The following is a 22,914-nucleotide window of genomic DNA, read 5'->3' as shown; positions in this document are numbered from 1 at the left end:
ATGGCTCGTAAAAAATCCAGCCCAAGGATGCAGGCGTCCTGCACGTCAGCCACCCAGGCAGCATAAGACACACCGAGGTCCCCCACCTTGAACTGGAACACTCCCTTCCCTCTCATTGGGGCCAGATCACCGGTCACAGTCTTAAGTTGCACGTTAGTCGGTTGTACAGCAGCTCCGGTTGGGACAATATCGGGTCGGACCAGCGTTGCATTGGATCCCGTGTCCAGCAGGGCCGTACAGGACACCCCCGCAATCGTCACTGGAACATGGCAAAAGCCGCCAACCTGGGTCCAGCCCACAGTGATGGCCGCACCGGGTGGAGGTGGCGGTGGTGTGGGGATGTCGTTCTCCCAGGCCCGTGTACTCCCGCCTACACGGGCCCGTGGGCGTTTCCCTGAACCGCTGCAAGCTTGGGGCACTGCCTGAGGAGGTGTCCGACTTGTCCACATCCCCAGCAGCTCTGAGGTCGGCGGTGTGGGCCAGCCCGAGGGGAAGGCGACTGCAGCGAAGCTGTCTGCACCAAACTGCACAGGCCCGCTGGCGTCTCCATCTGTTCCACAGGTGCTGACACAGCCCTCACCACGTGTGCGTCGTCAGCGCCCCCAGAGGATCCTGCAAGCATCTCCCTCTCCAACGCTAGCTCCAGGGCTGCACTGAGTGTGGCCGGCCGAGCAAGCTGAGTTTGCATGCGGAGCTCTTTAGGGCTCAGGGCCTGCAGGAACTGGTCCCGAGCTAACTCCGCCTGCACTGATGGTGGCATGCTGTCATACGCCCTCCGGCAAAGGCACTCGACTTCATGGGCCAAAATGCGGAGGGGCTCACCTGGCAATCTGCGTCTGTTGTGGAACTCCGACCTCAGCAGCACTGGTTGGTTATACTGCCCGAAGCGCCTCTGAAGTGCTCCGACCAGAGCATTATAATCTCCCCTCTGCTCCTCGGTCAGCAGCAGCAGGCATGCAGCTGCATCCTCACACAGGCACAAAGCCAATTGGAGAGCTTTATGTTCCTCAGACCAGCCAGCTGCAACAGCTAACAGCTCGAACTGTGCGATAAACACTTCCCATGGCGTCTTGCCGCTGAACTTAGGCGTTTTTATATTCGCTGCAGCTTGCTGGGCGCCGCCATGTTTGTTTACATCACGTGACGGCGCGCCAAGCGAGGTCGACTCCTTCCCGCCGGAATCGCGGCCGCTGTGCGAACAGTTCCCGAGCCTAGTCAAACCTGGAGAAAATCCAGCCTCGGCAGACAGCCGCAGCGCCGTTTCCCTCACTCCATGGGCGGGCGAGCGCGGACGAACCTCCCTCTCCTCCCTCTCCTCCGTCTCCTTCTTAATCCTGCCCGGCAACATCCTCGTCTCGTAACGGCAAGCGTCGCCGGCAACAGGGTCTCGGGCGTTCTGGGGTTCTTTTTTCTTTCTTCACTTCTGACACCAATGTAACGTTCACAAGAACCAGACGGTTGGGGTCTCAGTTTGTCCGTTTATTCGGCATATAAGCCAGCGGGTTGTTAACTCAGGGGGAAGCGCTCTCGAACTACACCTCTCTTCAGCCTGGCACACACACAGAACAACCAGGTCCCCCCACCCCTTCCTGTACACCACCCTCACTACTTCCTGCAGCCCAACCAAACATGAATCTTAAAGGAACAACAACAGTGTGCAGAGAAAACCAACATGTCACTGTCCAGTAACACTTAACCATCGTTACAATATCTTCAGCACTCAGGCTCACCCAAGCCCAGACTTCTTGTTGAGAAAGGGGGGTCAATTGCATTTAGGGACCAGTTGATCCAATCCATAATTCCTCTTTTAGGTTTTAGAGAACAGACTGTGAGAGAAAAACACGAAAAAAGTGTACAGTCGAGTCTTGATAGCTTACTTACAACTGGGCTCGTCAGGCACTCTTTTTGGTTGCAGTGGTTATTATTATATTTGCATGGTTCCATCATCCGCTTCTGCTCGGTGGCAACTCGTACTTTTTGACTCTCCTTTTTCTCCCTCCCTCGCTCACAGACACCATAACGGGAATGGCAGTCCATTCTCCCTGCAGCACGGACTACATTGCCCATGATGCTACATTCTCTAGGCCTATGCCTGTAACACTCTGCCTGTTGCCTTCATATTAAATAATTTTTGTGAATAATTTTTAAAAATATTTCTTCACGCCATTATGCGGGCCGCAAGTAGAGGTGACATGGACTGCAAGATTGAGACACAGACATTAGAGCCTCTTAATGCGTGTTTTGTCAAAAATAGAGAGGGCATAGCCAAACATATGAAACAGGAAAATACCGCCGTGTAATCCCTTTATTTTAGCAAAGTAAATGTATTCTGAATACCACCTTTTTAAACGGTAACTGTAACGGAATACAGTTACTCATATTTTGTATTGTAAATACGTAACGGCGGTACATGTATTCCGTTACTCCCCAACACTGCTCTTCAGTAGGGCGCTCCTAACGAGGCCATCTGCTGCAGCTATGGGTGATGAGCAGCAGGTGTGGCAGCATCCAGTAAGGGAGCACTTCCAGGGTCACGATCCCTCCGGCGACCCAAAACATCCGGGAGCGAACATAAACATAGGCAGAGATGGAGGGAGAAGGAGAGAACAGAACAAACACTGCACACAGTAAATAGTACATTATCCAGACTGCTGGGCTGGACGACCTGCGAGGATCGCCAGTCCAATGAAACACAAAATACACACGAGTCCTGGGTCCCTAGACAGTGATGCACACGTGTGGCTCCATAGAAAGTGGTTTCAGTGAGTAAATTGTGAATGAATCCCACACTGTTGAGGAAGTGATCCTGCTTTTTTTTTGGAGAAATGTGCTGATCCTGTTCTTGATCCCAAGCAGATAAGATGTAATGAATTTTATATTCAATGTGTTGTATGCACAGGTGGAATATAAATCTCATCAATCCCAACCTAATTCTAGCAAAAAATAAATACTCTTAATATTTTAAACTCAGTATACTTGCGTGTACTTGTGTGCCTCCATAATGTACTGGTTTACATTTTCACTCAGCCAGAAACACAAATCACCTTTGAGGACTGCATCAGGAAGGTCTTTTAAAATGCTGGTCTGGAGGGTGTGCTCCAACTATGAGGGGGATCTCACTCCTCAGCCACCTGGTCCGTCGCTATGAGCAATTTGATCCGTGCACAACTCCTGTTTTCCACCTGGACTCAGCGTTTGCATTGCAATCTGTCTTTAGTGGCTTTTTGGCTAACAACTGTGACATTCACTAGTTCCCTCACTGTTTTGACACACAAAACAGAACAAACCACTAAACTACACATTAACTACACAAGGCAAACACAAACTAACTACACACTCCAAAAGATTTATAAATGTCAGACATCTCTAACAATAGTTGGGACAGGGCCATTTTTACCATGGTGTAGCATCTCCTCTTTCCAAAACATTTTGAAGACATCTGGGCATCGAGGTTATGAGTTTCTGGAGTGTTAGTTTCCAGGACCTAAAGAGTTTGTGCTCATCTTTGATGTATTTTTCATTTAATGATACGCCAAATGTTCTCTACAGGTGAAAGATCTGGACTGAAGGCTGGACGATTCAGCACCCAGGCTCCTCTCCGATGAAGCCATGCTGTTGCTGTAGTATGTGGTTATTTGTAAACTGTAATTCCCAGCACTGATTTGAATTGGCATTAAAAGGGGGCTGGGGAGGATTAGATGTTTATACATTTTAAATATGTTTAATACAATACAACTGCCCATTAGCAATCAAACAAACTTGGTATAATTTCCTTTTAGCATAATAAACACAGGTAAATCAGCATGAAGGTACTGAGGAAGACCCTTGCTTAGTTTGTCAAATAGATGAGCTAATGCTAATGTCAGGGCAGCACACTGACTGTGTGGATGGGTGGGTGAATAGTTTTGCCAGTGTAGTATATATACATACATGGTGATTTGGATTTCTCTTCTAATGTTGCAATTTAGTTCCTTTTGTTTACAGCAAGCTTGAGAACATCTGCTGTTTGACTTACAGATTGAAGAAGTTGATATCAAGTAAACAGGAGCTGATGTCTGAAGATATCCAGAGGAGAATATATACATCAGGAAAAATGGTCTAGAGTTTGTTAAAATGACAGTGGGCTGTAGGAACGTGCTCCTAATCTTTTGCTGACAGACTTCCTGTCAAATGTCCAGCAGATTCACTGATGAATGGACTGATGAATCAAACCCATCTGTCCGGACACTCAGACGGCCAACACTTCTCACTCCTAGGCACTCTCTACCTGCTCTTAATTGAATTGAATTGAATTGAATTGATATACCTGTATTAGTCCCACAAGGGGAAATTTCATAAGGCTGCCGACCTATTGCACGCAATGGCGGTGCCATCTTACCCTCCGACCATACATACATTACACAAAACATCACATGGGGAAGACAGGTCAGAGAGGTATAACAATGGAAAATGCACCACATGAGGAAAGATAAGGAGAAAAAAATAACTCCCCGCAGTCTGAGCTCCAACAGGGAGATCAGTTTGAGAACAGAGAAAAACACCTCTGCACATAGCACATGAAAAAACTCTTAGTACACCAAAGAAACACATGACAGCATCTGGCCAATCTACCACCTTTCATTGTTTATACCGTTACAAAAAAACCGAAACCCCCCCAAAACACATCGGCCCATAAAAACAAAAAATCACCATCAGGCATACCGGGCAAATGGTATGCCTGATGGCCAGTCCAGCTATGGTTGTGCCATCAGTTAACCCTTGGCATGCCAGCTGTGGCATGTATGCCCAGGGTTGCCGACCCCTGACTTAGGACTTCTGATCACTTCTTCAAGGTCAAATAAGGTCAAACTTTCATAAAACATCTTTTATCTTTAAAATTGTGCTTAAACTGCCATTGTTTATATTAGCAAGATGTAGGAAATGACAATTGTCAAGCTGGGCCAGGAAGCCAGGACGTGAACGTGGACCCAAACACAGATTCAGATACGGACAGCAGGAATCAGATTTAACTAAACTTTATTTCCAAAACAGCAAATAAACAGTTCATGAGGGAAATGCGCATGGCGTGTGGAACTCGAACGTGGGTCTCTGAAACACAGGGAGAGAGTGATTAGCAGGGGCACCAGGGAATGGAGACGAGACGAGATGTGGTAGTCTGATCTTTTATGATCTTTTATGACTTACTTTAAGACCAGGAGGAGAGTGTTTTGGCCGAGTGAGTGTCCGGACAGATGGGTTTGATTCATCAGTCCAAGCTGAATAATACAGTGATTCAGGATTGCAGCAGCAGGAAGACAGGTAGGTGTGGAGTTGTGAGCATGAACCAGCAAATACTGTTTCCAAAGATGACCAGTGTCCAGGTGAGTGAGCATCTGCAAATGATGAGTATGGTTTATCCAGGAAGCTACTAAGGACACAGGGAAAACGAGGTAAGTCAACTTGAAGATAAAAAACTAAGGCGACCTATTCTAGCATGGGTTAGAATAGTTGTGAATGCTGCTCTTAAATACTACTTGCTGATTATCCCAGATCATGGACAGGTGAGTTGCCAGGTGGACTGATGAGGGCTCCGCCCACAGGTGGAACCACAGCCAAAACATGGAGAAACACAGCCACTCACCGGCCTATGACAGATAATGTTATATGGCAGGCGTGTCGAACTCCAGGCCTCGAGGGCCGGTGTCCAGCAAGTTTTAGATAACACCCTGGGTCAACACACCTGAATCAAATGATGATTTACCAGGCTTCTGGAGAACTGCAAGACACGTTAAGGAGGTAATTTAGCCGTTTAAATCAGCTGTGTTGGATCAAGGATACATCTAAAACCTGCAGGACACCGGACCTTGAGGCCTGGAGTTTGACACCTGTGTTATATGGAGATTCTAAATATCACATTATAGTTAGGTATAGTTTGCATTCAAAAATCATGACACATTAGATGTCTGCTGTAACTTTGTTCTCCTCTGGATATCAGACATCAGCTCCTCTTTACTCTGTTCTGACATTCTTTTAGTGGTAAACTAGACATCTGTCCATTCTTATGTGAATGATCTCTGAATAATTACAGAATATTTCCTCTTTCTAAAAACATCTTCTCACTTCTGTGTAATGTGTCTGTACTTTAGTTCTTGGTATTCTTTCTCCCCTGATATCACCTTCTTCAATCTGTAAGATAAACAGCAGATGTTCTCAAGCTCGCTGTAAACAAGAGGAACTAAAATACAACATTAACACAGAAATCCAAATCACCATGTATGTATATATACTACACTGACAAAACTATTCACCCACCCATCCAAATCATTGAATTGAGTTACAGTCTCTTGCATGTACACACGTGTATAACATCAAGCACTTAAGCATTCACACTGCTTCTACAAACATCTGTGACAGAATGGGTCGCTCTCAGGAGCTCAGTGAAATCCAGCGTGATACTGAGATGCCATTATATTGACTCACTACTAAATATTCCACAGTCAACTGTTAGTGGTATTATAACAAAGTGGAAGTGACTTAGAATGAACGCAACTCAACCGCGAAGTGGTAGAACACATGAAATCACAGAGTGGGGTCAGAGGATGCTGCTGGTGTGCATAGTGTGCAAAGGTCAACAACTTTCAATAGAGACAATCACTATAGACCTCCAAACTTCATGTGGCCTTCAGATTAGCTCAAGAACAGTTGCAGAGAGCTTCATTGAATGTGGGCTTCCATGGCTGAGCAGCTGCATTCACGACTCACATCACCAAGTGAAATACAAAATGTTGGATGCGGTGGTGTTAAGCACACTGACACTGGACTCTAAAGAAGTGCAGATGTATTGTCTGGAGCAATGAGTCACGCTTCTCCGTTTGACAACCGATGGATAAGTCTGAGTTTCGTGGATGCCAGAGGAATGGTACTTTTCTAAATGAATTATCCCAAATGTCCCAAGAGTTTGAATTTCTTTGTTTTATAATATTTGTTTGACACAAATCATTTTGACTTTTTTCCAGTTTCTTTGGATTAATTCTTTTTTATATATATCTTTTGGGGCCTTTGTCAGTTGAAAGTGGAAAGACAGCCAGGACAGAGAGCAGGAAGAAGAAACACAGCAAAGGGCCCAGGGCAGATTCAGTACCAAGCTTCTGCAATAGCAATAGCTTTACAGCATATGCATCACATACTGAACCTGGTGATCTATACTAGTGTCCACTCTGGCTTAGTTATAACATGGCAGCGGAAGTTATCAAAACAATTTGTGAACTTATTTACAGCCTTTATTGCATTTCTCATTATTTGTTGGCATGTGTAAATATTTTTGTACATTTGGGTGATGACTAAGCAAAACTTATGATGTGGACAAACATTTGCTCAATGCCAACTTCTTCTGTGAGAGTGACTCCTTGTTCTTTGTTCTTCTTTTTCTTCATCTGAAATCTGTTTGTTCAATCTGCAAGTCAGGATGAAAAGTCAAAACAGCACATTCTCTGTAAGTCATCTTCACTAAAGTGCTAGCTAACTAGCTATCCAGCTTAATTATCCTGATCAGTGTGTGTAAAATTTGATCTGCTTGGGATCAAGAACTGGATCAGCACATTTCTCCACCCCCCCCCCCCCAAAAATAAAACACTAAAAAAACATATATATATATATATATATAAAATATCACTTCCTCAACAGTCTCTACTGTGTGTGGGATTTGTTCACAATTTCTTTTCTTGACTTTACTCACTGAAAACACTTTTATGGAGGCACACGTGTGTGAGGTCAAGGCAACACAACACGACAGAACACTGCTTTCAATAGTGTCTACAACAGTGTACAACAACAGCTAAAATTTAATATGTAGATCTATCTATCTAGCTGTCCCTGTATGTTAAGCTAAATGATTTTACTCCCTTTGCCTTTCCCTGTCTGATGCTTGGGGATAAATAAAGTTTCTGTCACCTCCAGGTGTGGGTCCTTTGGGACGTCTTAGTCAAACTGCAACTTTAAAGTTTTAAAACTGGCAAAAAGAAAGAGAACTGGCTTTTCAAATTTGGTCTGTGTCACAGCCACACTGCAGACTTTTATTACAAAACTTCTCTCACAATCAAAACTCAGTGAGAAAATTTCCAAGTCTGTAGAATAAGACATGCAAAATAATAAGCTCACAGAACAGTTTGGAATGTAATCTGCTTTCCCCAAATCACAGATCACAGATATGTGATTGCACATATGCGATCGCACAATGGGGTGCTTATGTGTACATGTTGAATGAATGATGAATGACACCATATATGGTGTATTATTTATAGGGTATTTATTATTATTATTATTATTATTATTATTATTATTATTATTATTATTATTATTATTATAGTGTCGTTATCAGGATAATTTAACAAACTTTTGCAGTTATTGAACTTATGATGTTTCTTTAACAAATATAGATAGATAAATAGAATAGATCTCGCAAGTCAACATCCACAGCATGCATTTTTACAAAGACATTATAACATTAATGCCGACAGCGAGAGGTCACAACCTTGCAGGAGGACAAAGTATTCATTTTGTGTATCAACTTTTTATCAAGCTGATAAATACCTGACGGTTACAAATGGACCAAAAATTAGTTAACGTTCCAGGGAATCTGCTTCCTATAATTCAAGGATTTGGATCCAGCTAGCATCCAGGCCACATCGCTGTCTTCACCCACATTTCCTATTATAAAACTGACAGGAGGTAAATGTGGTCATAGAATGTCTTTTCCAAGCCACACATATGCATAGATTCAGACATAGCTGGACTGGCCATCGGGCATACCGGGCATTTGCCCGGTGGGCCGCTGGTGATTTTTTGTTTTTATGGGCCGATGGATTTTTTTTAATTTTTTTTAATTTTTATTTTTTTTTAGGAAGGGTATATATAATGAAAGGTGTTGGATTGGCCAATTGGTCATGATCGACTCTGGGCTGGACCAATTACAGCCGAGGAGGCTGGATGCACCCTCCCCCTTGTTTAGCAATCACGTGATTTTCGCGCATTGCATGCCGGGAACTCGTGGCAAAACAATCCAAGTACCGCATCAAATGCAAACATTTGCAGCACCGCAAAACGTTCATTCTCCGGTTCCAATACCTTCTTTTTTTTCTTTGCCGCACAAAAAAGGAATGTACAAAACAAAAGGAGAACAATGCCAGTCCGTACAAAGACAGACTCGACGAAAAGACAAAGAAAAGATACGAGGAAAAAATCAAAGGAGTGAAAGAGTGGACAAAAGACGTCAGCGTGCTGCCCAACTTTCACCACGCTCAGATTTATAATTATACGCTTCTTGGAGTGAGTGCATACACTCATGAAGTTTAGTAACTTCAGGTCACTGCAACAAGCCCAGGTACAGTTTACCGACGGACAGGACCTTGAAACGCACCGTGTAGAACGAAAGACTATTGTACATATCATAAGTTTACCAGTCTCACAAATCGTCTTCATAAATACACATTCATTAACAGTTTATTAATAGGACCTTTGAGCTCAACGGTAATTAATTAGTAGTGGAAATAATTTCTGGTAGTGTAACAGTGTTTATGTGGTATTATTCCACTTGCCACAAATATCAGTGTAATGGGGAAACAGCGCCCCCCCTCTCGGTGTGGCTGGCTGCAGTAATCGCTGCCAGTCTGCCGTAGCCATACGAGAGGTGAGTTGTATTGTTCCGCACACAATATAGCTAAGTAGTACAGACACATAAAACATGTTTGATTAGCTGAAGAGCACCGAGTGTAATAAGTGCTTAGTGGACACATGTCCAACACCAGTTTTATGTACTTTTCATTTGTTTATTAATGTGTGAAACTGCATGCTAAAGCGGAATGCTAATGAGATGTTCTGCCGTAGTGTGCTGTGCGGAGTGGTGTGTGGCGAGCCTGTGCACTGATAATACACCGTTGTTTCCATTCAGGAAATAAAGTGGCAACGATCGATCAGAGACTCCTTGTCTTTTTAAAAACACTACACAACGCAGAGTCGAGGAGTCTGGGCCGAACTGTTGCAGCGGGATGAAGCAGAAACCGGTTACAGTAGCATTACAGAAATGTAGCAGTGACAATAATATTGTATGTTGTAATCGCAATGGACAATTAGTGATACAAAACAACTGTTTTATCTTGTGAATAAAAGTACATGGTTTTGTCAGTGTACCATGGTTATAACAGAAGCGAAACGCAATATTGTGTCAGGACAATTCACTATTTATGCACAATAAACAAAGGAGCATAGCGCGACAATTTCTGTTCAGCGCCAGACTTGCTTGTAACCTATATCACCAGTTATGTTAAGAAAAATGACGCATTAACTACTACAAAACTCTGACCTTTGTGGGAATGCTTGGAGCAGACTAACATGTGAGCTGGAGTGTTCTGAGATGTTATATTTGGTATATCCAGACCATCCGTCGGCTCTTACTTCGGAAACATGGCTTAAAAATTTTCACTTCAACGACGTAATCCGATAAAAAAAAACGATCTCTTTACCCATCGGCTTCCCGTGGCTGTCATGCGACCGGCTATTGCAGTTAATAATACAACAGCTTCCCATTTTTTGGGTTTCTTTTTATCGCTGTGTAAGTGAGTTCAATTGAAAGCCTGCATGCGCTAGTACCTCTTGCCACAAGTTCCCAGAATCCTTTGCGGTTTTATCCCTGAATGACGTCACATTTCAATCTTTATCCTGGTGGGCCGGTCTCTAGTCAAAATGCCCGGGCCGATTTTTTGTCCCAGTCCAGCCTTGGATTCAGATAAACATGCAGTACAATGGGGTGCTCGTGTGCATGACTCATGTAGCACCAAGAAACCGATTAGATGTAACAACAGGAGAATGTGCAGCACCCACTGTACAAAAGTGCACATATAGAGTGTCCTTTTAGAAAAGTACACATGACTTTTGAATGAATTTATGCTGACATACATGCCACAGTCTGACACAAAGAATATTAGCAACAATTTCCTTCTCTTCCTACAAAGTGTGCAGCATTAAAGTTCAAAATGAATAAATAAGTAAATTAATGAATAAAATATCCCAAAATAGTCCCGCAAACAGAAGTGAATAAAAATCTTTAAAAGCTAACAAACAACTCTAATAATTTTTGTTTTCACAGGCAGTGAAAGAATCAGAGAGAGAGAAGTGTCATGAGAAATAGACGGTTTGTTACCAGGTGTTCAACCTGTTCACTCCCTGTTCACTCCCTCATCACCTCGTTTTTGTCTCTCTGTCGTCGACTACTGTTTATGAACGTTATTACAATGAGGTAAATTTAATCAACTTTAGCGAGGAAGGTGACAAACTGTCTCTGCTTGCCTCTGTTTGATAAGCCAACAGCAGTAGAGGCTATTTTACTAATGAAATGCAGAAAGTTTTACAGTAAAGTAGCTCCTGCAAGTAAAAGACAGCAGAGCCAACAAGCACAATTTTCATCATAAAAATACACTTAACACCATCTTTCTGTTTATTGAAGGGGCACAGTATCCTTACATGTTATTTAGTGGTTCTAGTTACACTTGTAAAGAAACATTGTGCACAGACATACTTGCCTTTCTATCCTCAACATAACGCACATCCTGTCCTGTAACCCTAACCCAAGGAACCCAAGTGGAAAGACAATATGTTAGTCTGATATGTTTATACTATAGGTAAAACTGCACTGATCTTAGGAACCTGTACTAGTTTCTAAGAGCATGTTAGCAATATAACACCATGTTAAAAAAATGATGAACAGTTGCATCATCCTTTGGCCTTTCAGCAGCCCTTATGGAGTCCTAAAAGTGGTAGAGCAAGACAGAGAGCAATTAACAAGCTACGCAAGCTTTTTATGTGTTTTGCTCTTGGAAACTATAGTGAGTTACTAAAATTGATAAGCTAGCAGGAAAACCTATGCTAACTTTACACGTGGTAACTACTGCAACAGTGTGAACCCTGTAATGTCTAAAAAAAAAGAAGCGAAAACCAGTTGGAGTACTTGACCTGTGTGTGAAATGGAGTGTTATGTTTTATTTTATTGTCTATTTGATTAAGCACCTTCACAAATGCACCAAAATAATGCAAAATGCACTTTTCTTTTAGTTGTTATTCAGTGCCTTTTCGGGACATTGTCATTTCAGTTATAAGTTATTTCATATGAATAAGTTGTTTAAAACTAATTAAGTTACAAAAATTTCATGATTTGATTACACATGCCTTAAAAAGGGATCTATAAATATATTTGATTGTAATGCTGCAAAGCAATACGAATTCATAGAAACTGAAAAGATGTCAAAACAACAGTGTACTTGATTTTGAAAACTTTATGAGATTTCATTTTATTTAGAAACAACTGTAAGAATTATTTTGTTCATTGCTCTGTACTGTATGGGTAGACTGGATTTTTGTGATCCTGGATCTGATCTTATTTACATTGGTTTATCACACCATTGTAAAGTTGTAATAAACCTGTTCAGTTCTCTCAAATTTATTTTACTCCTATTGAATCTAGTCTCTCTATATATAGACTATAATAATATAATATAATATAATATAATATAATATAATATCATATAATATCATATAATATCATATAATATAATATAAATCTGACTGATGTCTGCACTCATGTCCATTTGAAATCTAGCTTGTAGAGCACGATTCATGGTTTAATGTTTGTAACATGTAAAAAAAATTCACAATTAAAATCTGAACATTTCTAATGTTTATAATATTTATGGGGAACAAATTTCACATGACATAACAAAACTACAGTAAATTTTCAATGGATCTCTTCACTTTCTGTGGAGCCCAAACCGGTCATGCTGAACGATGTTAGAGGCAGCATATTCTCCAGACTCTTTCATGTCTGTCACATGTGCTCAGGATGAACCTGCTCTATCTGTGAAAAAGCAGAGGATGCCAGTACTGGACCTGTCAACTCTCCTATTCTATGACAAATGCTAATCAGGCTCCACGGTGGCAGACAGTGAGCACAGGGCACATCAGAAGACTGGGCCCTCAGGCCACCCTCATGAAGTCTGTTTCTGATTGTTTGGTCAGAGAACTTCACACCAGTGACCTGCTGGAGTTCATTTTGTAAGATTCTGTTGGGACTCCTGTTCTTCCTTGTACAAAGGAGGAGACTGTACTGGTCCTGATGGGTTAAGGACCTTTTATGACCCTGTCCATAGAAGGCATCAACACGTGTCTTCTGGCAGTGGCACGTGTTGATATTCCATCCTGGAGTAGTCCTACATGCTGTATATTTACATTACACAGTGTTCTTCAGGATCTGCAGCCCGGGAAAATACACTGAACTGTAACAGTGAAACTCTGCTGCTAGCATGACATGGGGCAGGATAGGCAATCAGATGTAAGTCTAGACACAGCAATGCTCAGTAGCTAGTGGATCTGAGAGCAGACCACAGCAACCTCCTTAAGCACGGTCCAATAACCATTACAGTGGCAAGAAAGGGTCTCCAGTATGAAGAGTTGGATAGCACCAGGCCCCGATATAGTTCATGCCTACTGGCTGAAGAAGCTGACTGCACTCCATGAGTGTCTGGCAGCACAAATGAACCAGCTGCTAGTCAATGAGAGACACCTGGAATGGCTAACTGAAGGCCGGACAGTCCTGATCCTCAAGGAACCCCAGAAGGGACCGGCCCCATTCAACTACCGACCAATAACCTGCCTCAGCACCACATTGAAGCTCCTGTTAGGAATCATAGCGGCTAAGATGAACAGGCACATGGGTCAATGCCTGAGTGGGGCACAGAAATAGATTACTTTACTCCTAAATTTCCTAACAGTGATTCCACTGGTGCATCCAAGTTTAATGAGAATGTTTGTTTGGCAGCATGGTGGCACAGTGGTCAGCACCGTTGCCAGCAAGAAAGCCCTGAGTTTGAATCTGTGTGTGCATGTTCTCCCCGTGTTTGCGTGGGTTCTCTTCACGTACTCAGCATCTAAAGAATGCAGGCAGTGGGGTTAGCTTAATTGATGATTCTCACTTGCCCATACGTGTGAATGGTTGTTTCTTTGTGTTAGGCCTTTGATAGACTATCCATGGTCTAACCTGCCTCTCGCCCTATGATAGCTGGGATAGGCTCCAGACCCCCCCCCCCCCCTCAACTCTGATAAAGTGGAAGAGAATGGAAGCAATGCTCATTTATCGTTTGCTTTTTAAAAATTTTACCAGACATTTTGGCGTTCAACATCCATCATATTTATTTTAACAAAACAAAATTTTAATAATTCTTTTAGCGAAACTAACAAGTTGCACATTAAAGATGTATTCACATATTTGGATACATATGTTGAAAAAATATATATTAATATATATATATATTAAAAAAAGAAACTTATCTTATTTATGTCTGGAGTGTTTGAGAGAAAAATACTAATTAATGACATGCAACACGTAAAAAAAAGATAAAGTCATATTTAAAATTTGCATGAAGAATGTCCCAACCAATGGGGTTTTGTGATAAAATTATGCTCTGTGATTGGTGGCTTCATGGCCACCAGCATAGTGAGAACAGGCTTAAAAGGTCCCAGCACAGCATTCACTGCAAGCTGAATGACAGCAATGGCTCATCTGAAGCTTCTTCTTCTTCTGTGTGTTGGTGAGTGAAATATTGCACTTATTTCTCAGGTTGCGACAAATTCTGTGTTACTAAAGGATTATTTAGGTTTTCACTAAACCACCAGATACTGTTTTTGTTCTTCTTTGTCTCTGCTTTGATATCAGTTATTATGCATTTGTCAGAATGTTACAGTATCAGGAACACTGTCTCTACAGTATGATTGTACTTTTTCTTCTTTTCATCAATTTGCAGACACATTTCTGCAAGTATAATAGCTAGAAAGAATATGTTGTTCTTCAGATGGAAGAACAACCAGTTGTGAGTAAATTATTTTCTTTTTCAGGCATCACAGTCAGCACAGGAGTAGATTTGCACAAAAGGATCTATGGAGGCCAAAAGTGTCCAGACACTGAGCGTCAGTATCACGTGAAACTAAAGGCAACCAGTGCAAGACATGAAAGTCTCTGTGGTGGCTCACTGATCCATGAACGGTGGATTCTGACTGCAGCCCACTGCTGGAAAAATGAACCTGGATGGTGAATAAATAACAGTTTGACTTAAAATTGTGTTTTATAAGAATTTAAAAATAAAGATAGCATTTCTTATGCTCATGTTCACTAATTACAGTCACTAACACCCATTTCTCCTTGTGCAGGGATATGTATGCAATTTTAGGAATTCATCCAAGTCAATGGTGGACAAAGTTATTACCATTTTTAAAAAAACAAAAAAACGTGAAAGTCACAAGTGGACCAGTGTTTGTGGGCACAAATACGATTGATGACATCATGCTACTGGAAATTCCTCCACAACCAGGCAGGAAAACCGTTGCCTTACCGGACTGTGCAAATCCTCCCAAAATGTAAGTTGTGCGCTTACCTAATAAGTCTGAATCCTTTCTGACTTTTCCACTTTTTTATTTTTATTTATTTGTATTATGATATTTCTTTATTCACAATGTTGAATATAAATGAAACTTGTATGTTTTGGATACTTACTAAAACAATATATGAAAGTGGCCACTTTCATGAGTAAACCATATCAGCCTTATATGATTCACTATATGAAGTAGGCCAAATCTGCCAGTCTTTTATAAGTTTTCACTATTTCTTTTCCATATGGGACAGCTCAATCAACACAATATCACAGTAAAAACTTACATTACACTAAAGAAGGAGTTTAAACATAAACAACAGCAATGACAAACTCCCTCAGCAAGCATAATGTTTTTGTGGGATTGCACCACTATTCAATAACAAGTACAATCCTTCCAACTTTTCTTTATGTCAGGGCTCTGTGGCAGGCCTGAGGTGCCTCAGGCAGGGATGAGGACCCAAAATACAGGACTCATAGAGAATGAATGGCAAACTCAAAGAACCTCAGCTTTATTGCTGGCATGAAACAAAACATAAACCAAACTGAGAATGTTATGACAAGAACACATAGGCAATTCTGAGGATACAACACAACAGCGAGCAAAGGAAAACACAGGGCTTATATACACAGAGGCGTAATCAGGGAATGGGAAACAGGAGGGAGACGCAGCTGGGAGAAATTAGGGGTAACGAGTAGGGATGGGTATTTATAAGATTTTCACGATTCCGATTCCATTTTCGATTCTGTTTAACGATTCGATTCTCTTATCAATTCTTTTTAAAAAAGGAGAACACTAAGGTCGATTAGCTTAGAACTTTGTTTTATATCTTCTCTTTGAACAAGATAGAAATTTAGGAGTAACATGGCCTTACAAACCTAACAGTGAGATCTTAAGAGATCCACAGCCTACGGCTCTTCAATGGGGTGTCACAGGGTCCCCAGGAAAAAAAATTGTAAATGTAAAATAATAAAACAAATATTCTTCTGTAGCAATAACAAAGTATAACATAAATTATTCAGTAGCAATTACACAAGAATATCCAGTAATGTCCCTGCCTACAATTAAACACATTCACTTACCGAAAATCGGGGGCATCTGCTGGCAAATGGGTGCAAGCCTTTTACCACAAACTTAGTCACTGCTCGGTGACATTCGTCTATCCTGGCCTGAAAGGAGACGCTACCGGTAGACTTCAGCGAGAACTGCCAGCATCTGAGCCAGACTCTGTCTGTCTCTCTCATCATGGTCACCTAAATGCACAGTAATGGCAGGTTTTGTAATAAGGCAGATCGCGCTAACATAATATGCACTGTTAGTTGATTATTTACCTGTCGCATTAACGGGAGAGGACGTGCAAACGTTACTGCTGCTGCTGGGTTGAGATTCACGAGTCTGGAGCAGAATTAAAGAAGCGACATTCATTTAAGGTTATCGTGTGTCTTGTGAGCAAATGCTTTTGCATATTCGTAGTGTTTCCTCCCTTAAATGAAATATCTACTTTGCAAGTTGCCCCGTTGTCATCCGTTCTCGTAAAGTATAACCAAACTTTTGAGCGTTTGAGCCGCCATGTTTCCTGCCAGGTAAATGATGCTCCGCAACGTGGTGATGTCATTCGGGGCGACTGGAATCGATAAGGGAATTGTTTGCAAAAATGGCAAACAAGTCCAAGGAATTGAAACAGTGGGAACCGGTTCTCAACAAGAACCAGTTTTCGATACCCATCCCTAGTAACGAGACAGGGGGAAGCAAAACTGAATACACTGACATGAGACATGGACCTCCAAAGTAAAACAGGAAACAATCCACAAAGGCGCAGATTTGACACTGAACTAAACCTACACAAAGTACGAGGGCACAAGACATAAAACCTAAGAACAAAACCCTAAACCAGAATAAACTGAAACATGGAATTAAAACAAGACAATCAGAAGACATAAAAACCATAATACATAAAAATATAACAAACTGAAAATGCTGGGTCAAAATGACCCAGAACCGTGACACGTTATACTGTACACATTAACATCATTAACAACATTAAAAATAGTATTTCTGTGTCTTTTAGACAGTGAATTTCATTCAACAAGTGGAATATGAAACATGAATGAATATAAAATAGGACCATTTAAGAAAAATAATATAATATAGTAATAATAAACATACTAATACCAGTTTAAAATAAATGATTATCATTTTCATTCATTCCCTCTAAAGAGAAAATCTCCGTCCCAATCACACAACTTCAATAACATTTCTGTATTTTTAGCATATTATTATGATGTACTGGGTTGGCAGCCTTTTCAGAATTTAGTCTCCCTCTTCTGGGCGACTGGCTTCAGAGTGGTGGACAGTGAAGCAAGGTTAATCTGTTAGTGATGCACGCTGAGCCTAATTTCTAAGTTTCCAGTGTTTCAGGTGGCTCTCTTGTTACCTGGTAAGATCACCATGGAAATATGCTCCTGTTGAGATTATGTTCAGAGTTTTTGTGTAAAATGAGCAGGAAGCATCAAATTTTCATTAGTTATTTAATTTATAGTATGCTTTAAACATGACATAGATTGTCTGCTGAACTAATAAGTTTTATATAAGCAACTTGTTAAGACATACATTACTAACACCATCAGTTTAGGAGCAAACAGGTTTGGTTTGAATCTGCTCTGCTTCACACTGCTGGAAATACAGCTAATAGAACACAGATTAGAAAATGTATCAGTTACATTTGTAAACTATTTATCAGCTGTTCAATCTATAAAATTTCAATTTGATCTGGAGCCAAAATAAAGTGACTTCCTGGCCTTCTTTATTAAGCTATGGGCATTGAAAACAGTGAGTTTTAAATGTACGCCGTTTAAAGTTTCAGATCTCCAATTTGTGGCTGTCATGTTAGATTAAAAACAGCAGCACCAATAGCACAGTGATGATCAAATCATAATGTTTCTGCAACTTTTCTTTGATTTGCAACACCAGTGTTGTATTTTGCTGTTATATATTTTTATATTATTTATAGCACACACACACACACACAACCATCTCTAGGGTATACAGAAAGTGGCATGAAAAAGTAAAATATCCAGTGAGTCGCAGTTTTCTGGATGAAAATGCTTCGTCAGTGCCAGATATCAGAATGGCCAGCCTGCTTTGAGTTGATGGGAAGGCAACATCTCGAACACTTAAAATAAAATCGCAGGAAGGTTAAGAGCCTCTGTAACCACATGTATCTTTGTTTTGTTTTTTTAAACACCATCTAATATGCTTAACACAACTTAACACATTAGACATAAAGACATAACTCAAAGCAACACTGTAGCAAGATCTGCAACATCTCTTCAACTTTTATTTTGAGTGTATTTTTACATTTTGAGTAGATGTTTGCTGGGTTTCTGCTGACGTCAACCCATTTTTGCGATCATACTAATTTGCCCTGTCTGACTAATGCTGACAGTCTATGGCTGAGAGGATTGCGCCTAATTCATGGATTCTGCATTGCTTGAGAACTGTTTGCTCATCAAGATGACCAAATCCCAAGACTGTAAAAAAACAGCTCTCAATTTGTTCATTCTTGTGTTATAAGCAGACCTTGACTAAAAAATAGTATCTAGTATCTTGTAGCCCATACAAATGGAGCCAAGCCATGAGGCAGTAGCAGGTAAATGACAGTGTGTTGTTAATGCAGCAGAAAGTGTCAGAATTTTCCTTGTGAATCAAACATGTTTATAAGCTTCTTAGTAAAGCTGTGTGGAAGCGACTTGATGACCAGAAAAAAAACATAGTATAGATCATTTTGAGAATAAAGTTGAAATTTTGAGATTTATTAATTTATTTGATGTTTAAAACACATGGATGGACCTGAAAGTAATTGATTATTATTTATTGGTCTGTTTCTAGAGGAGATGTCGTTCAGGTTGCAGGACTTGGTGGGTATAGGGTAAATGCGACAGGCCACACACGTAAGAAAGTTTTTTGATGAATTATTTCACAGTTTATGCTAGACTTTATTTTGGTTTCTGTGTCTGTTTTACAGTTACATTCGCGTTTTATTTGACTACTGTAATATAAACAAAGATTTTATATTTTATAGTAGATATACTGTATGCCAGGTTCCTTGTTTAAAAATCATTTGGAAACATCCAGAAAAAAGACAAAACATCAATTTCCTCAAGATTTTAGTTTTTGAAAGGTTATGAATGACTTTTGTTCTTTGGCTTTTTTCTCCAGTCCCTGGCCAACCACCTCATCTCCAGTGTGCAAACATGCATGTTGTTGACTGTGAGCCTACCAGAAACGCTCGATGTGATTCACATGTGCCGTATAACAACAGGCTGTGTCTGAAAGAACCTAATGTAGATATACGTAAGGTAAGTTGACTGCTAACATCACTGTATATCATCTCTGTATGTTTTAGATCTTTTGGAAGAAACTTGAACACAAACTATATTTTTCTCTCTCAGGGTGATTCTGGTGGTGGAGTGATTTACAACAACATGATTTATGGTGTAATCAGTGGCTGTGGTGTACGTGTCTGTACTGTACCAGCTGTTACTGTGAATGTTTGTTCTTACATGAAATGGATAAACCAGACAATTTATCCAAAAAGTAATGGAAAATAACTGAATGAAAATAACATCCAGAATAAACAATCATCTCTACATGAAACTTGTGTGCTGTGTGTTGTTTCTACTCTAGAATATCTTCATGTTAACTGCAAATTGTGAACCTTTTTCTTTGGTCTAAATTATTGTGTTAGATTTGCAGCTTGTGTGTGTTTGAATGTGGTGTCAGGTGTGTAGCAGCTCATCCTGTTGTTCAGAAACTCTCAGACTCACACTGTGAAGATGCAGAAAGGCTTTCTGATCAGACAATCCACCAATCAGCTGCAGGGCCTGAACATGATAAACTTCATAAATCTGAGTTGATTGTTGGGGGTGGAAATGTTTACGTGGAGGCTGTTGGCTCATTGGTGGCAGATAAACTTTTCTTTTAATCACTTCACTATACAGGGCATTAAAATAAATACAGTAACTATCAAAATAAGTTTTGTTGATAAAATGCATTTTTTGAAACTGTCCATTGTTTTGTCCCAACTCTAATCACACAACCCCCACCCCCAAAAACAGAACATAAATAAAATAAAATTATAGTACATATGAACATATGTATTTTATATCTCATAATACATTGTTTCCATCTTATCTTCAGTCCTGCATTTTTATACTTCTAAGACCAAAGTGAAAACTAATCTTTTAATATTCACAAAGCTCATGGACACTATTACTCAAACCAGATGTCGCTGTTACACAAAACTATTTCACTCTAATGCTTCTCGCGTAAACACTGTCATAACTATTCTCATAACCAATAAACTGAGAATGTGTTTCACCTCATCAAAGCTCTATAACATATAGTTTTTAAAAAAAATATTTATATTGCTTATTATCACTGGAGGTTTTTATTTTTAGACCTGTAGAACATTAAAAGAAAATTAATATGAGAATAGATTTCAGGATTTCATCATGATTCATTTTCCATATTAGGCAGCACGTTCAAATTTCCTGGGAAGTAGTGAAAACATTTCAAAGTAGATATCATTAAATGCTAATTAAAACAACGTCTTTTAAATTGCATCAATATTTTCCTACTGAGCAGTAAAAGCACACAGAGCTCTTTTAACGTGAAGCAGCAAAGTGATGTTTAAATATTGTTTATTATTACAATAAGAGACTAAATTAACTCGTTTTGAACTCTTCAGTTTTCTCTTTCAATGCTGCTGTTTGTTTCCTCCTCCACTTGTATTTTTCTTAACGTCAGGGAATGTGCATAGCGCCCTCTGCTGTGTGTTTGAGAGCACTGCACTGCATGGTCATTAAATTAAACTGCCCGGAGGTATAACATGAGCAAAGGAAGCTCATGAAGTGAAGACGTTTCTTGGATAAGAAGTTAAACATCATCCAGAACCTTAAAGAAGTAAAGTCGCTTTCTTTCCAGGCTCCTTAGACAACCATGACCTGGATGACTGAGAACCTACAAACACACATGAGCAGCAGTTTATTTAATGTGGAGGTGAGCAGTGCACAAACCAACAACCAACAAGTTTTATTGAACCCTACTTCAGCCAATCAGCTGTGTGTGTGTGTGTGTGTGTGTGTGTGTGTGTGTGTGTGTGTGTGTGTGTGTGTGTGTGTGTGTGTGTGTGTGATTATATTGTATGATATTTTAATCGTGCTCTGTTACAATGTTACTGTTTTGGTTGTGCTGCATGAAAGACGTTGAGTGTGTATTAGGGAAGGTTAGTTACCGGAGCTGGAGATGAGTTATTCAGGCAAACTTTCGACAGCATTAACTGTCCTGTTAATGTAAAACCTTAATAAACCACGGTGAAGCAAAATGTCTTGTGCTTAAGACTCTTTTTTTTTTTTTGTCCCATTTGGATCTTTAGCCATCAGAATTGTTGTCTTAAGGCCAAGAAAGATGCCAAGCGGATCTATTTTACCAAGTGGATCATCATGGCCTTGCCATATTGGTCCATTTGATTGACCTTTATTATAATTATGTATTTATTTTATTTTATTTTCGGTTGCTACAAACGGGACAGACATGACTGAGGGATAGGACAGGGAGAAAGAATGAAAGAAAGAGAGGGAGAGAAAGAAAAACAGAGGGGAGAAGAGACGGTGAGAAAGGGGGGAAGAAAGAAAAACAAACAAAACACCTGGATCACCTGTATGGAGAGAAAAAAAAACAGAAGAGAAAACAAACAAAACACAAAAAATGATAAATACAGCACCATCACAATAAACTAGCTAGCAGTAGATAACAGTAGATACTAAATATTAAACGCTATTGTGCAGCACGCAAGATAGACAGCGCACAATGTGCTTTGAGGCAGCAGCCAAGAAAGGTGTAGTCCGCTCAGATGTAGTGTTGCTGTGTGCTGTTCTAAAGTGCATGCTTTACTAGCTGACTCTACTTTTCCAAGCGATATTTAGAATAGATAACACTCTAATCGAATTTTTAAGTTGTTCCATTCTCCAGCAGAGCATGGTCCTGCTTCCTATCAGAGAGCAGCACGGCTCCTCCCGAAAACCCTGTGCTTAAGACTCTACGTGAAAGTTACAGTGAAAATTAGAGTATATATGTTCAGTGCAGATAGGCATATAGTGTATATAGTTAGATAGTTATACATATCATACAAAAATCCACCACAAACTATTAACTATTTTTCTTCCTCACTCCCTTTCCTCTTCATCCACTTGCTCTCTCAACCAAACCTGTTTTATTCTCTCTTCATTCATTTTCCTCAGTGAGGAAATGAAAGATGATATCTTCTAGAAGTATTGAACAGACTGTTAGTGAACACAGGCTTGTAATTGTTACTTTTTATTGGCATTAATCACAACAGAGAACAGAGTAAACTTCAGACTAGTTGCGATCAGGTTCTAAACCTGCAACATAAAGTAGAGGCCAACACAG

The 22,914-nt window shown here is 40.4% G+C and overlaps 1 protein-coding gene across 1 annotated transcript; it reads left to right on the top strand.

The window, feature by feature from the left end:
• The first annotated feature begins 14,572 nt into the window (after nt 1–14,572).
• Nucleotides 14,573–20,066, top strand: LOC146572058 (trypsin-4-like). Its single transcript, XM_085278574.1, has 6 exons — nt 14,573–14,609; nt 14,914–15,106; nt 15,226–15,432; nt 19,333–19,394; nt 19,663–19,802; nt 19,896–20,066. Exons 1-6 carry the CDS (start codon nt 14,573–14,575, stop codon nt 20,052–20,054), a joined length of 798 nt encoding a protein of 265 aa, XP_085134700.1. The 3' UTR covers nt 20,055–20,066.
• The last annotated feature ends 2,848 nt before the right edge of the window (nt 20,067–22,914 follow it).

The sequence above is a fragment of the Mchenga conophoros genome, linkage group LG6 (genome assembly GCF_057382185.1).
Source record: "Mchenga conophoros isolate Kocher_MC1m ecotype Shallow Benthic linkage group LG6, M_conophoros_male_GT1.1, whole genome shotgun sequence".
Taxonomy (NCBI): domain Eukaryota; kingdom Metazoa; phylum Chordata; class Actinopteri; order Cichliformes; family Cichlidae; genus Mchenga; species Mchenga conophoros.
Note: the sequence above shows the minus strand (reverse complement) of the source record. Positions and strands in the feature narration are given on the sequence as shown.